Source organism: Triticum dicoccoides, chromosome 7B, assembly GCF_002162155.2.
Source record: "Triticum dicoccoides isolate Atlit2015 ecotype Zavitan chromosome 7B, WEW_v2.0, whole genome shotgun sequence".
NCBI classification, from domain to species: Eukaryota; Viridiplantae; Streptophyta; class Magnoliopsida; order Poales; family Poaceae; genus Triticum; species Triticum dicoccoides.
In genome coordinates this window covers 266,843,034-266,858,153 of record NC_041393.1, presented here as the reverse complement: position 1 = coordinate 266,858,153, position 15,120 = coordinate 266,843,034, and the positions used below count along the sequence as shown (strand labels likewise).

Sequence of the window (15,120 nt, the reverse complement as noted above, 5' to 3'; positions counted from 1 at the left end):
CCTTGATCTCTTCCTTCCTGTCCCCTTCTTCGATAGCGTGCCCTAGCTAGCCCACCGTCGAGCCCGAGCGCTCTTCGCCGCCGGCCATGTCGCCACCGTGGCTATGGCCGTGCAAGCTTGCGCTTGAGCACACCACCGTGATAAGCGCGCTCCTAGGAGTCGACTGCGACCACCCGCGGCTCCTGCTGTTCCTGCAGCATCGATTCGATCGATGCCCGAACGCTGGCCGCCGCACTTGCCATAGCAACCATCGTTCTAGGCCCCCTCCGATAAAACCACGTGCACCATTCGATGCGGTCGGGCCTCCTCGTCTTGTAGGTGGCATTGGCCATCAGTTTGGTCATCGGAGGGCCAAACCCGAGCCCTCCGCCGCGCCTCCTATCGCCGGCGTCAAGCCGCCGGCGTGTTAGCCCCGGTTGACCAGGGTTTGACCTCCCCTGGGTCAATGACAGGTGGGGCCAACCTCTGTTAACCATGGGTTTAGTTTAAATCTAAACCTAATTAGCATACTAACACTGACATGCGGATCCCACGGCTCAGGTTTGACCCGGTCAGCTGTGTTGACCTGATGACATCATCTTGACATCATGCTGACGCTGTAACTATTTTCTGGAATTAGAATAAATTAGAAAAGGATTTATGAATTTAAGAAAATGTCCTAAACTTTGAAAAATCATAGAAATTCAACCGTAACTCCAAATGAAATAATTTATATATGAAAATTATTAGAAAAATCCAAAGAATTTGTTTATGGCATTTTCATGCATGTTAGAGCAACTTATGGCTACTATCTAGGACACATCAATTAAATGGCATTTGAATAATCACATATGGAGTTTGAATTTGAATCTTGTATTCAAACCAACTCCATTTAAATTGTTGCTAGCTGCATTAGCCCAAATCACAGCATGTTCCCTTGTCATCATCATGCATCATATTGTTGCATTGCATTGATTTGTGTTCCTTCTCTATTTGCCGGTGTTGTTCCCTCTCAGTGGACGTTATTTCGGCGTTGTGATCGATGACACCGATGAAGAGTTATACTATCTTCAAAAGTGCCAGGCAAGCAAACCCCCATTGAGCATTCCGATACAATCCCACTCTCTCGCTCTTGCTCTCTTTTACTGCATTAGGACAACAACAATTCAACTGTTACATGTTGCGGTAGTTGAACCCCATTCCTTTGCATGACCTGTCTTTGCCACAGTAAATAGTTGAAACCCACTAGCATGAGTAGGTGTTGTTTGAGCCATGATGTGCCTACTCATTCATGCTTGTTGTCATGCCTGCTATGCTTAGAGTTGTGTCAGGTCTGATTCATCTGGGATGGATTGGAATGGTGTGAACATGTCCTACTGTGTGAGAGCTAAGTGTGTGAACATGATTTGGTAAAGGTAGTGGTGAGAGGCCATGTAGGAGTACAAGGTGGGTTGTCTCATTGAAACCGTCCTCGGGAACTGAGTTCTGTGTCTGTGATCCAAGATAGTTACTACCAAGCATTGGAATGCTTAAGTGCCCCTCTCGGCTTATTAACCGCCTCGATCTCTATCCAAGAGTTCCAACTAGTTTATGGTGTTTGTAGGTAGTGTTAGTAGTCTACCAAGTGGCACCTGATACAGGTGGGCTTGGGACAGACTAAGCACAGTGGCATGGTGTACCAAGTGTCATCCGGATGGTGGGCTTGGGAACCCTGCTCACATCGTTTGGGGTCGTGATGGAAACCTCGGTCGTACTCCCTTCCAGATGGAACCTGAATAGGCGATAAACCTGGACTAGAGTCTTGTGTGGTTAGTCAGGTCGTGGCCGACACCCTCGCCAGGCTTGCGCTTGAAGGTTGCCGAGATACATGATGTGTACATGGCGGTAAGTGGTGAGAGCATGTGTGAAGAAGTACACCCCTACAGGGTTAACATGATCTATTCGAATAGCCACGTCCGCGGTAATGGAATACTGAGTTGCTTATACAATTCATACACAAGTGAAAGTGGATACTCTAAAATGCGCAAGATAAGCGTGAGTGCTATAGATGGACTTCTCGTAGGGAGACGGGAGCGGATCCATAGTGGTGTATTGACATGGTGAATATGTGGACTCGTGTGCGCCACCTCAAAAGAGTTACCAGCAGACGTAGTACAGGATAGCCATTGAGTCAAAGCTGGCTTGCTGCAGTTAAACTCCACCACCCCTTTGTTGAAACTGATGCATATGTAGCTAGTTATGATGTAAGTCTTGCTGGGTACATTTGTACTCACGTTTGCTTAATTTATGTTTTTGCAGAGAGAGTTCAGTCTCACTAGTAGTTCTGCGTGGACTTCGACGTTTAGCCTGTTACCTCAGCTATGATCTTGTACCCTTGGGAGGGTCTTGTAGATAGTCAGGCTCTAAAGCCTTCTTCCTTTTCAGATGTCTGTACCCAGACATGTTTATGATTTCATTGCCTGTATGCTCTGTATATTGGGTCATGTGACCCATGATTGTAATTCTTACTATGTATGACTCTTCGGAGCCTTCTGAATAAATACTTTGAGTCGTAGAGTTTTGTTGTGATGCCATGTTGTATTTGCACATATCGAGCATATTGTGTGTATGATTTTGAAATGCTTGGTATGTGTGGGATCCGACAATCTAGTTGTTTATTCTTGGTAGCCTCTCTTGTGGGGAAATGTCTCCTAGTGCTTCCACTGAGCCATGGTAGTTCGCTACTGCTCCGGAACACTTAGGTTGGCCGGCATGTATCCTTCTTTGTTCCTGTGTTTGTCCCTTCAGGGAAATGTCACACATTGTTCCTTTAAGTCCTTGTAGCTTGCTACGACTTGGGTTCGTACGTTGATGACCGACACGTTCATTGCTGGGTTACGTATGCCTGTCCCTGTAAGTTTGTGCCACCTTGGGTTTACGACTAGTCATGTCGGCCCGGGTTCTCTATCGTATGGATGCTAGCGACACTATCATATACGTGAGCCAGAAGACGCAAACGGTCCCGGGCCAGGTAAGGTGGCACCCGTGCGGATACCGTGCGTGAGTCTGCAAAGCGACATGATGTGTTACATGCTAGATCGGTGTGACTTACGATTGGGGTCTCGACAATACCTGATTTTTTCATTATGTTTTGAAACACAAAATGATGTTACTGAGGGAAAGGATGGTGTTTGAATTGCTAGAACATTTATGTACAATGAACATGCAACTACATGAGTGTCATGTTTAAATTTGGAATTATTCCGGGTTCATTTGGCATTTTTATGCATTAATTGAGTTTCTAGGCATTTTATGTGCATAATTCAAATTTGAACTACAAGCACATGCTCCAGTGCACCAAAGTTTGTTGAAAAATCACATGTGTGTCTTCGGGTGAATTTATAGGTCCCATGCAAGAAATGGGAATGAAATTCAAACATTTGGGCATCGTGGCTCGGCTGGGAACATTGAGAAACTTGGTTTTAAAATTCCTGTAAATTCAAAACTCGCCTGAAAATCATGAAACTTGGCATGGTGTCATTTCATGACACCAACATGATGTGGTAAAAAATTGGCCGCACTTGGAAAACTTTTGGTATAAGCTTCTTGCAAACTGGAGCTTCTCTCGAGAAGACTCGTGGTTCCCAAGGGGGGACGTGTCACATTTGTGAGCGAAACGATATACGCTACCTCCCCCCTTGATTTTTTACAGACGCAACATAGAACTATATGAGTGCCATGTTAAAATTTGGAATTATTCCGGGTTCGTTTGGACTTTTTTATACATTAATTGAATTTCTAGTCATTTAATGTGCATAATTCAAATTTGAACTACAAGCACATGCTCCAGTGCACCAAAGTTGGCTGAAAAATCACATGTGTGTCCTTGGGTGAATTTCTAGGTCCCATGCAAAAAATGGGAATGAAATTAAAACATCTGGGCGTCGTGGCTCGGTCGGAAATATTGAGAAACTTGGTTTTTTAATTCCTGTAAATCCAAAACATGCCTGAAAATCATGAAACTTGGCATGGTGTCATGACATGGCACCAAGATGTTGTGGTAAATTTTTTGGCCGAATTGGGACAAGATTTGGTATAAGCTTCTCGCAAACCGGAGCTTCTCTCAAGAAGGCTCGTGGTTCCGAGAGGGAACGTGTCACCTCCGTGTGCGAAACGACATACACTTCCTTCTCCCGCCTTGATTTTTTTTGCACAGGCAGCTTAGACCAAATAGGAGTTTCGTGCTAAACTTTGGAATTATTTTGGGTTCGTTTGGCCTTTTTTATGTATTAACTGATTTTCCAGGCATTTAATGCACATAATTCAAATTTGAAGTACAAGGCATGCTCCAGTGCGCAAAAGTTAGTTGGAAAATCATTTATGTGTACTTGGGCGAATTTCTAGGTCCCATGGAAGAAGTGGGAATGGAATTCAAACACCTAGGTGTCTTGGCTCGGCAGAAAACATCGAGAAACTTGGTTTTAAAATTCTCGTAAATCCAAAACTCGCCTGAAAATCATGAAACTTGGCATGGTGTCATGACATGGCACCAACATGTTGTGGTAAATTTTTTGTCCGATTTGCGAAGGTGCATACATTAACAATCAACAAAGTCATTTTGAAATAAGTGCTGTCACGTTACAAATCGGAAACACAAGTATTATTGAAACCATGGGCGTTCTACTTATATTTACGTGCCGCCATGCGTCCCTTTTTTATTGGCTAGGAGGTGTCATGCGGGGTAGATATTTGAGTACGGGAGGCGTGCGATCAGACCCCTGCACATGCTCATCCGGAGGAGAGCCCTTTGACCTCTATCTGTTGTCCACCTCCCTCCTAACGTCTCCATTAATGGCGCCCGAGCCCCTGTTTCATGGCGTGGCTATGTCCCACTCGACTGAGAATTAAGAGAGAAAAAGGAAAATCTGAAAAGAAAGTTTTGCATGGATCTTGATGTAAGATCTGACGGACCTATATAGCATCGCCTACGACTTATAGCAAGATTGGTGAATATAAGGACAATGATAGTGGATAATAATTGTCTTAAATATTTAGGAAGATAATTAAAAAAAAGCCACATGCTGCAATGCCCGAAATACACAAGGGCAAAAGAAGAAGGAAGACAACGATCTGGCTCGCTCATCTCTACTTTCTTGATGCGTTGCTGCAGGCCACGTGAACTAGTCTCCGCGATGAGCGGCGATGAGCTATTTCATGTCCTCAAGACGCTGCTTGAGAGCATCCACAGATTCCTCCACCAGCCTTTGGCGCTCGATGCAGAGTATGTCATTCTCGTCTATAAGTTTCTTGACGATGACGCCGATCCTCTTCAATAAGGCAGTGGTCCCCTCCTGCTGCTTCGCACTTCCGACGATCTTCGCCCTTAGCAGGTCGCACTCGGCCTAGAGCTTCACATTGCCCTCACTTAGTTGTCAGATGACGCCGGTAGCCTGTTCAAATGAGGCTTTCATGTCGTCATGCAACCTCGCCCAGCCGGAGATCTGATCCATCTGCCTATGACGATCGCATTCATGCACCTGTAAGAGTCCTCACCTGCCCACGAGACATTTTCCAAGGCCGCCGCGGCGCGGGAGGACATCTCCGCTACATTTGCGGCGCAGCGAGACATCCCTGCTTCTTTCGCGGCGTGGCCAGACCAGTCTGCTGCATCGGCGGTGCGGCGGGACCTTCGTGCCGCTTCGGCGGCGCGGCGGGACCTCTAAGCTGCTAGGGCCGCGCGACGGGACATGTCGGCTGCTTTCGCGGCGAGGCGAGACATTTCTCGTGCTTCCGCTTCCATGCTCGCCTCTCCCTGGTGGTAATCTCTCAACCCAGAACTCACGCTGGCCATGGCAGACGCAAGGGAACGATGCTGAATGACTTGTTTGTTTTTGTGGATGAGGAGTTGAGGAGGAATGTGCAGTCATCTTGGAGTAGCAGTATTTATAACCGAGTACTAATACGCTCCTAAGTGGGAAACCGTTTAGGTTTTGATCGGTGTGAACAGGTTTGCAATTAAATATAGCGTCGTAGTAATTCGGAATGTGACGGGACGCAGGCTCAAAATTTATTGACGGTTCTATAATTTTTAAGTGCGGCACTATTTCCGGACGGCGTAACGTGGGCACGCTTTCCCGGCCACGTACGTGGCGTTTGCATCATAGGGTGCACCACAATAGGCAATGTCAGCACACGCCTTATTCCAACAACCGTGTGCGCTCGTTATTACCACCGCACATACTTCTTTTAATTAGAATGTGTACCCGTCTAGCGCACACACATTGATATGTCTAATTGTTTTTGTTGTGGCTAATCGCAAACAGTTCATATGTATGAAGTGTATGTCGTAAATCACAGACACTTTGATCTGGCTGACCATTTCTGTTGTGTTGCCTAATCGCAAACAGTTAATCTTTCTGAAGCTATGCCCTCAATCGCACACACCTTCATCTGGCTGCCCGTTTCTGTTGTTCCGCCTCATCACAAACAGTTAATCCGAGTGAACTGTATGCCGTATATCGAACACACCTTCATCTGGCTGCCTGTTTTTGTTCTTCTTCCTCATCGCAAACAGTTAATTGAACTGAACCGTATGCCCCGCATCGCACACACAACTAAAATCTGAATTGTGTTTGATGTATCATTCATCGCAAACGTTTTGCATCTTTTTGAAGGTTTTTTTAATCACCATTTGCGATTAATGCATCGCACACAGTTTCGTCAAAGGGTCTCTGGTCGTAGTGTCGCGTTAGCAGCATCCTACATAGTGCATGTCTCCCTCCCGTCTGTGGCACGAAGCTGGTCGCGGAGGCGGATGGCGGCGGCGGAGGAGGTGGGAGGGGCGGCGCGAGAAGGGAACGAGTAGAGCCGAGAAGAGAGCGGTTGGGTGAAATGCCCTACCGCGCGCGTAGTGAGCTTAACAAGCGCTCATAACGGCCGTTTGGGCTCTGCCGTTTGCCCCTTGCCACGTGGCTCCGACAGGTGGGCCCGATACGTCAGTTTTTCAGTTAGTCGTGGCTCACAGCATGTTTAGTGCCTTTGTTACTCACTTGTCGAGGAAGCGATGGTTTTTTGAATCTTTTGGCAAAAGTGATGGTTTTGGAGTACCCTAGCCACAATTGTGGTGGCTTTCAGCCATTTACTCCGGATATGCATGTGGGTGGAAATATTAAAAAAATGCAAAAAATATATATTGAAAAGGTTTATTGCAGTATGCAAGATGTGGGATTGAGGAATTTTTGTCCTATGGAATGGAAATTCAAGCAAATATGTTTTTTAGGCGTTCTTTTTTTCTCAGACGACCTTATTATGGCCTATGCAGTGTCGTCACGGGCCCATATAAGCCCAAAGTCATGGCGCCATTCCAGCCCAATCATAAGCCAAGCCAAGCCGTGAGATAGAAGAGATGAGCAAGAATTTCTCAAAAAAAAAAGAGAGAGATGAGCAAGAACTTCTCAAACAAAAAAAAAAGATGAGCAATATTTATTTTATTTTGAGGGAAGGCCATCGTCGCTAGCTTTATTTAACTGAACATAATGTTTACGTCATCGGCTAGTTTACCGAGGAGGAAACTAGGGGATCACCATCCCAAATACTAGAAACTTTATTATGAAAAAGATGAGCAATATTATTCTTAAATAAAAAAAGGAAAAAGAAGAAGAGATGAGCAAGAGGCGAGCCGTCTTGTTGTTACGGGAAAGATTCCGGTCCTGTTTCCTGGCGCACCGCGGCGACCGGCCGACGAGCATCCACCGCCTCCAAGCCGCCTCTCCTCACTGCAGCAGCGTAGCGACTTCTTCCTCCAGCTGCAGAGCCTCTCCGCATCAGGAGTTCCTCGCCATGGAGGTACTCCGCTCCATCTTCTCCTGTTTCTCCTCGCCCCGCTCCGTAAGTTCTTCCTGGAATCGTCTGATTGCGCTGTAGCTGGCTGGTTAGTTCTGATCCGGTTCATGCTATCGTGAACCTTTCATCTGTTCTGTAAGAAGTGTCGGAGCAGAATTGAGGGGGGGAGTCCGATCGAAGAAGCAGAATTAGAGTTCTAATTGGAGGAAAATTGTTAGAGCACATGGTTTGGTTGTCGCAGTGCCAACTTCCTTGGGTACATATATTTTTTTATTTGGTGAGATCATCTGGCTGAGGGGCTTTGGTTGGATCCCACTGAGTCCCTTTGGACCCGTAGTCTCAATCTTGTAAGTGTGATGATCATTTTTTAGGCTCGAAATGTGGATGGTGGGAATCATCCAAATGGAAAGACCGACAGGCTGCTAGGCTATTCCAAGCATCTGCTTGGTAAACATTTTCAACTACCATTGTGCAAGCGAGTTAAGATTGTTCTCTTATGGCATGATCCATATAAACTTTATTTAATTTGTCAATCATAGGGAACCAGTTTCGTTCGCTGAATTTGACACCGTTTAGAATGGCAAAGTCGACTAATTATATGTGTTTCATGTTTCTGCTGGTGGGGACACTGTGATAGCATGGACTGTGGTCGAGCGGAGCTAGCGACAAGAACAAGGCCATGGTTGAGCAACTGCAGAGATATGGGGTAATCAAGTCGACCAAAGTTGCGGAGGTCATGGAGACCATCGATAGGGGGCTGTTTGTGCCTCCGGGTGGTTCTCCCTATTTTGATAGCCCAATGGCAATTGGCTACAACGCAACCATATCTGCGCCTCACATGCATGCTGCTTGCCTGGAGCTCCTGGAGGATCATCTGCAGCCTGGTATGCGGGCTCTGGATGTTGGATCAGGTACGTAAGACTTGAGTATGTTCAATCTGTTCAACTGAAATATCTGAATTTGTATGGCAGCATAAGGTGATGTTCGTGACTGATGTCATTCCACAAATTTAGCAACCTGTATCTCTAAAGTTTAGAATGCAATGAAGTCTATCAAAACAGTATGAGAGGCCTACCTAAGAAAACATATGACAGGCATTTCGCCGGCATGTCATCCACACCTTTTAACACTAAACTTTGAAGATTTTGTAGTAATGCTGATATCTGTCAGATCATTTCCTTCTGACCGAATGATAATACTAGCTTGTTTTAGTGGCCGAAATGCTTAATACCTTTGTCCTAAACTCACTGGTTGGTATCGGTAAATTGACAGGCACTGGGTACCTAACAGCTTGCTTTGCACTTATGGTTGGACCGGGGGGACGAGCAGTTGGTGTTGAACACATACCAGAGTTGGTTGCTTCTTCTACCGAAAACATCAAGAAAAGTGCAGCAGCCCCACAGCTGAATGATGGATCCCTCAGTATTCATATTGCTGGTAAGTAGACCAAGTCTGACATTTTCAATCATCTACTTTGCTTCCATCATGGCAAGTACTATTTCTAGAACCATGTTTAGATGGGCATACAAACTAATTATCAGGTTTTGTATATATATACATATACAAATTTGATATGAGGATTTCTTCAGCTATATCCTACATGGGGTGCTTATTTCAGTTGGGGTTAACGTAGTAACAAGCTAGCATTCTATTCTTCAACTAGGACAATGCACAAGCGTTGCAACGGGATATATATTCTAGTACGTTAGCTCGTGATTTATCTACCCACATTAATGTGATTGTCCAACTAAGGGCTCCTTTGATTCAAAAGAATTCTATAGGATTTTTGGAGGATTGAAATCCTTAGGAATATTTCCTACGTTGGTCCTTTGATTCATAGGATTGGGTTCCATAGGAATTTTTCGTATGGAATCTTTTGTACTACATTTCATATGAAATCTAACATCCACTCCAACCTCTTTTTACAATTTCTTTATTTTTTCTGTGGCATCAAACACTCCTTGCTAATCCTATTGGATTTAAGTGGATATGCCAGTCCAATCCTATACTTTTTTCTTTTCAGAATCCTGTGAATCAAAGAGGCCCTAAATGTTTGTCAAATCCTGCCCATGAGTTACCTTATAGTTTTATGAGAAGTTTGGTAAGTAAACTAAGGTGGAATTGGTGCAAAAGGTAAGTAAATTAATGTTATTGAGTGATGTACTGGGAAGGTGCGGTCAAATATGGCATGGTGAAAAACAAACCGGCTGGATGAAAAAAAAATCGATAAAGAGACGTGGTGAGAGGGGGGAACCGATTGACAAAGAGTTCTGCCTGGCAGGAAAAGGAACACTACTTATTTTTTAAGTAAAAAAAAGAGTAGAGAAGAGAAGAGAAAAGTGAGTCTGTTGTTTCACCATACCATACAGTTGTTCCCTTTACATTTCTTTTATGTGTATGCTTCATTTTTTTTATGGAATCCCTTAGTAATTGACTAATTGTGCCCATATTACTATGGTTTATCTCAAACTATAATGCTTGCAACTGATGCAGATGGTAGGGAAGGCTGGCCCGAGCTTGCACCATATGACTGCATCCATGTCGGAGCTGCAGCACCGCAGATTCCAGAGGCGTTAATCGAGCAGCTGAAGCCTGGTGGCAGAATGGTGATCCCGGTTGGGACCATCTTCCAGGAGCTGAAGGTGGTTGACAAGAATCTAGACGACGGTGTCAGCATAAGAGACGAGACGTCTGTGCGCTATGTGCCTCTCACCAGCAAGGATGCCCAGTTGCACTCAAATTGATCGCCGCATCCTGCCAACCAAATGCTATCTTCAATGTGTGAACCTAAAACCTCATTATCAAGGCGTTCTGATTGGACATAAAATCTACCCAGCACTCGCTGTAAAACGCTGGGGTTCATGGGCAATGTAGGATACTGGTACTTCATCAAAGTATTGAAGCGCGTGTTTGTGTTTGACTATCTTTCTGTACCTGCTAGCATCTGTGAGCGTGAAGCATGCTTTCTCGTTGGAAGTGCTCTCGCAATGTTATGCTCTTGTCACTGGCAACTTGGGTTGGCATATGTTAACGTGCCCGTAAATTCGAGCTACCCAACATATCTTTGGTTCTGTGAAAAATGTCAGGTTGCAAGGCGAATGTAATTGCAAAAGCAAACAAGGCTACCGTGCATTCTGCCCTTTGCATACATACCATATTAGCATTACCAACAAAACCTTCTTCGATTATCATGAGAACACTAGGACATCATTACAGTAGCCTACTTGAAAAGTTGAACTGGATGGTGTTGACAAGAAAGTGACATGATGACATCAGCAGCAAACGGAAGCATGAAAAAAGAATATGGGATGAGAGGAGATAGCCCAACATCAGGAGGCTAGTGCAGGATTTTTAAGTGGTGACATGCTTCAGTCTTCCGCAGTAACATTTCAGCAGTGTTGTTCTCGTGTGTCCAAAAGAAACACCCGCTCTCCTCTGCATCAGAACCCTCGCTGCGGTCGCTCCGCGGCAACGTTCACTCGGAGTGGGCGGCCATCCATCTCCTAGAGTTCATAACAACAACAAATTAGCATCAGTTTGGAACCTTCAATGTTTGCCATACACACTATGATAGTCAACAATTCTGGAGAAATTAGTTTCTTCCATGTTGCAGTCGTGCTGTTATGTAGTTTATGAAAATGATATAGTTATGCTGACGATGTTCTCACCTGTCCATCAAGCGCTGAAATAGCACTGTCAAGATCCTCCTTTGAAGCCATAGTTACAAAACCAAATCCTCGTGAACGCCCAGTTTCTCTGTCGTACACAACTGTAGCGTTAACTACTTCCCCATGCTCGCTGAACAATTGCACCAACCTAGAGTCTTCCGCTTGCCATGGCAGGTTACCAACATAAGCCCTGAAAGAAGATGCAAACTGTCGAGGAGGTCTCTCAACACGGGAGCCCCTTTGAGCTGCCCTGTTTACGTTCAGAAGCCTTCCGCTGATGTCCTGTTAAACAGAAGGTAATCAGCCAGCTACTCAGCACAATGTGCAACTTATACATCATGTTGTACTATTTTCAGTTGTTCATCAAACATGATGTGCGATCTAAGACACGGGATAAGGGATACATGCCCGTCAAGGTGATAATAATCCGTTTTTATCAATTGACATGGTCAAGTCGTCTCAAGGTGATAACATCCAATATCTTGTGTAATGGCAACATATATAAATAACTTGAAGACAAGCAAGTGATGAAAAATACTCTAAATAATTTCATATGTTCAAGTCGGAGTATGAAATAAAATTTGATTATCTGTGAACTCTAAACAATTCAAAGAACTAAGAAGCAATTAGAAGATTGATATGCACTCACGTAGCGGTTGAATGTCTCGATGGCCTTGTCAGCTTCCTCAATAGTACTCATGGTAACAAATCCAAATCCACGGCTCTGGCCTGACTCTCTGTTGTAAATGACCTGGAATTGAACAAAGCAAGGTCAAAATAAGAAAATCAATCGAGCACTGCACACACATTTATACAAATAATATCAGACAGTACCATTCTCAAGCCTTATATAAATAATGCAATTACTACAAGGTTCGACAATAAACAACAGAAGAACATGAATGAAAAAAAAACAGGACTCGCGCCAACAGGGAGACAGAAAACAAGTCGTTTCTTGCAACTAGGAAGATGGGATGGCAACAAACAAGAGACTACAATTAACAGTGGAAGCTACCCTGAAATTGCATCAGTTGCCAAAATGATATGCTTACCACTCAAATTAACATCGGATTACACAAACAGTCCCGAACTTGTGCAGGTACCAAAATGGTAGAGTATTAACGGGGCGAAATCGTACTTACGCGTTGCTGTTATTAATTTTACCGGTAATTATTTTAGGTGTTGCAGCGGTAGGCTCACCTCGGCGACCTCGACGACGCCGGCTTGGTCGAAGAGCTGGGCGAGCCGCTCGCTGTCGACATCATACGGCAGGTTCCCGACGTACACCTTGGCCTCCTCGGGCGGCTCGGCTGCGTAGCCCGCGTCCCCACCGGAGGCCGCCACCGCGGGCTCCTCCTCCGTCACCGTCTCATCGGCTTCCTCAGCGTCGGCCCAGTCAAGGCCCGCCTCGGCGGCGTCGGAGGAGGCGACGAGGGGCGTAAGGGGGACGCGGGGGCGGGTGGAGCGGAGGAGCGGCGCGCGAGAGAAAATGAGTGGGAGGGAGGCGGACGCCGGGGCGAGCTTGTGTTGGGCGAGGAACGTGGGGTGAAAGAGGGAGGCGTCCGTGGCCGCGGCCATGGCGAGTGTCATGGCGGAGGTGGCCATGGTGAAGGGGATAAGGGGGAGCACGCGAGGAGGGGAAGGGATTTGAGCTTGAGGTGCTCCGTCCTCCGAATTCGCTTTTTTATACACGCCGCGCTGGGCATTTGTCGGCTTTGATGGGCTTCCCACGGGCTTTCTTGTGAGCCTTTGGATTGTTCTTATTGGCCCCCAAATGACAAATATGTCAAACTAGCCCTAACAGAATATTTTCTCAAAAAGAAAAGCCCTATACACAATAAGTCCAAGAAGAGCCCTATACGACGGGTGCCTCGATTTGGCGAAAGCAACTAAGGAGGTGTTGCGGCCGTCCTCCAACTTGCTGGAATCTCAGAATATGTGGAGGTCCTTTTTCCCGCTCCGTCATTTTTAGCTACAGCTCCCCTAACTCCTGGAGCGGACTTGAGGAGTGAAGAGTCTCCGAACAGGCCCTAACTAACGAGTTATCCTAGAAAAAAAATAACTAAGGAGTGCTCGTTCGGAACCTGCAAGAGTAACCTGGGGTGGGCTGAGAGCGTGTCACTTGGCGCGTTCTCAACCGCCGTCACGTGTCGTGCTCTGGGCGTCTCCTTTAAAAAAAATCCGCACGTATTTTCGGCTTTTTAGATGATTTTTCCAGATTTTTCGGCTCTTCTGTTTTTCACCGGTCTTACTTAACTTTTGGACAAAACAGAAAAAAATTGTGTGTGGCACCTTTCTGTGGCAGCGACCGTTTTTTCCTCTACGCCTCTCCGACTAGGGTTTTCTCCTCCTCCTAGGCGATCCCGATCGCCTTCGAGTCTCCACCGTAAGACCTCCGACCCTCGGCGGCCATCTGATCGCCTACGGTCTACCCTCCACTTCTCGCATAGCACGGGCGGCGTGATCGACCGGAACGGAGTCTGCGATGGCTTCCCCGTCCGAAGCCCAATCCGGCACCAGTGGGGGCGGTTTGATGCGCAGGCAAGATCGGATCTGGGAGACTTCCTTGATCAATTGGACCTCAATGATGAAGAGTTCAAGGACGTGGAGATTGATGAGGACGACCCGGAGATACAGGAAAGTGTTCGATGGCTCGCCATCGCTAGGGTTCACACCAGCAAAATTTTCAGCCCTGCAGCCTTCTACAAGCACATGAGAGCCGCTTGGAACCTGACGCAGAGCGTGCGTTTTTGTCCGGTAGGGCCGAATCGATTCGTCGTCCAAGCTTCCTGTCTGGGCGACTGGGAGAGAATTATGATGCAAGGTCCATGGTTATTCTGCAACATGGCTGTACTTTTACTGCCGTATGATGGTTTCTGTAAAGCGGATGAAGTAGAGATCGTTCATATGCCGATATGGCTACAGATCCATAAGCTACCAGTCCCATATTGTAAGCAAAGTATCGTGGAGAAACTGCTAAAAGGCGCTGGGGAGATCACGGAGATGCGTTTGAACGGAAACACTCGTGGCGATTACATAAGGGTGAGGGTGAGACATGACATCCGACAAGCCCTTACAAAATTTGTGAGTATTGTCCTAGGCAAGGAACGCCAAGTTTTTTTGGTTCGCTATGAAAGACTGGCAAGATTTTGTAAGAGGTGTGGCCTCGTTGGCCATGAGCATAAAGAGTATGGATCCGGAGTTCATGATGTGAAATCACTCAAGTTCGGAGATTGGCTGTATGCTGATAATCCTGGCAGTAGTCGTCCTGATGTTAAACCCAATGGGGCAACTGGCTAGGGTGCCAAAGTGGACGGATCTCCTTCGAAGGGATGGGCTGGTACAGAGGAGAACCCGATCGATCCAGAGATCGCGGATACTGTGTCTAGCCCGGTTAAAAAATCAAGTGAGAGGATGGAAGTGGTCAGGGAACCAAAGAAAAGGCTGAATATGGATGAGGTTGAGGAAAATTCTCAAGATGATACTGGAACTGCTAAAAAGGTGCTGGCCATTACAGATGGGAGCGGTACGGATATGCATGGAGCTTCACCTACGAGCAGTACTTCAAGCAGTAAAAGGCTGAAGGTGACCAAGGGTTGTGACAATAATGAGATATCGGCGGCCTCCCTCGAGGAGGACCGCCGGATGCAAT

At 46.1% G+C, this 15,120-nt stretch overlaps 2 protein-coding genes across 3 annotated transcripts; one reads left to right on the top strand and one right to left on the bottom strand.

Annotated features, from left to right (window-relative positions):
• Positions 1–7,621: 7,621 nt before the first annotated feature.
• Positions 7,622–10,723, top strand: LOC119339913 (protein-L-isoaspartate O-methyltransferase 1-like). Of its 2 annotated transcripts, none has more exons than XM_037611812.1 (4): positions 7,622–7,845; positions 8,438–8,711; positions 9,073–9,237; positions 10,294–10,723. In XM_037611812.1, the coding sequence occupies exons 1-4, from the start codon at positions 7,798–7,800 to the stop codon at positions 10,542–10,544; spliced, it is 738 nt and encodes a 245-aa protein (XP_037467709.1). In that variant the 5' UTR covers positions 7,622–7,797; the 3' UTR covers positions 10,545–10,723. The 2 variants fall into 2 exon arrangements, with proteins under 2 accessions (XP_037467709.1, XP_037467710.1); XM_037611813.1 differs by having other exon boundaries at positions 7,623–7,803.
• A 240-nt stretch (positions 10,724–10,963) lies between these two features.
• LOC119339914 (31 kDa ribonucleoprotein, chloroplastic-like) lies at positions 10,964–13,131 on the bottom strand. The gene is made up of 4 exons (XM_037611814.1): positions 12,669–13,131; positions 12,118–12,219; positions 11,469–11,750; positions 10,964–11,303 (listed from the first exon to the last, which is right to left on the bottom strand). The coding sequence occupies exons 1-4, from the start codon at positions 13,071–13,073 to the stop codon at positions 11,241–11,243; spliced, it is 852 nt and encodes a 283-aa protein (XP_037467711.1). The 5' UTR covers positions 13,074–13,131; the 3' UTR covers positions 10,964–11,240.
• Positions 13,132–15,120: the final 1,989 nt, after the last annotated feature.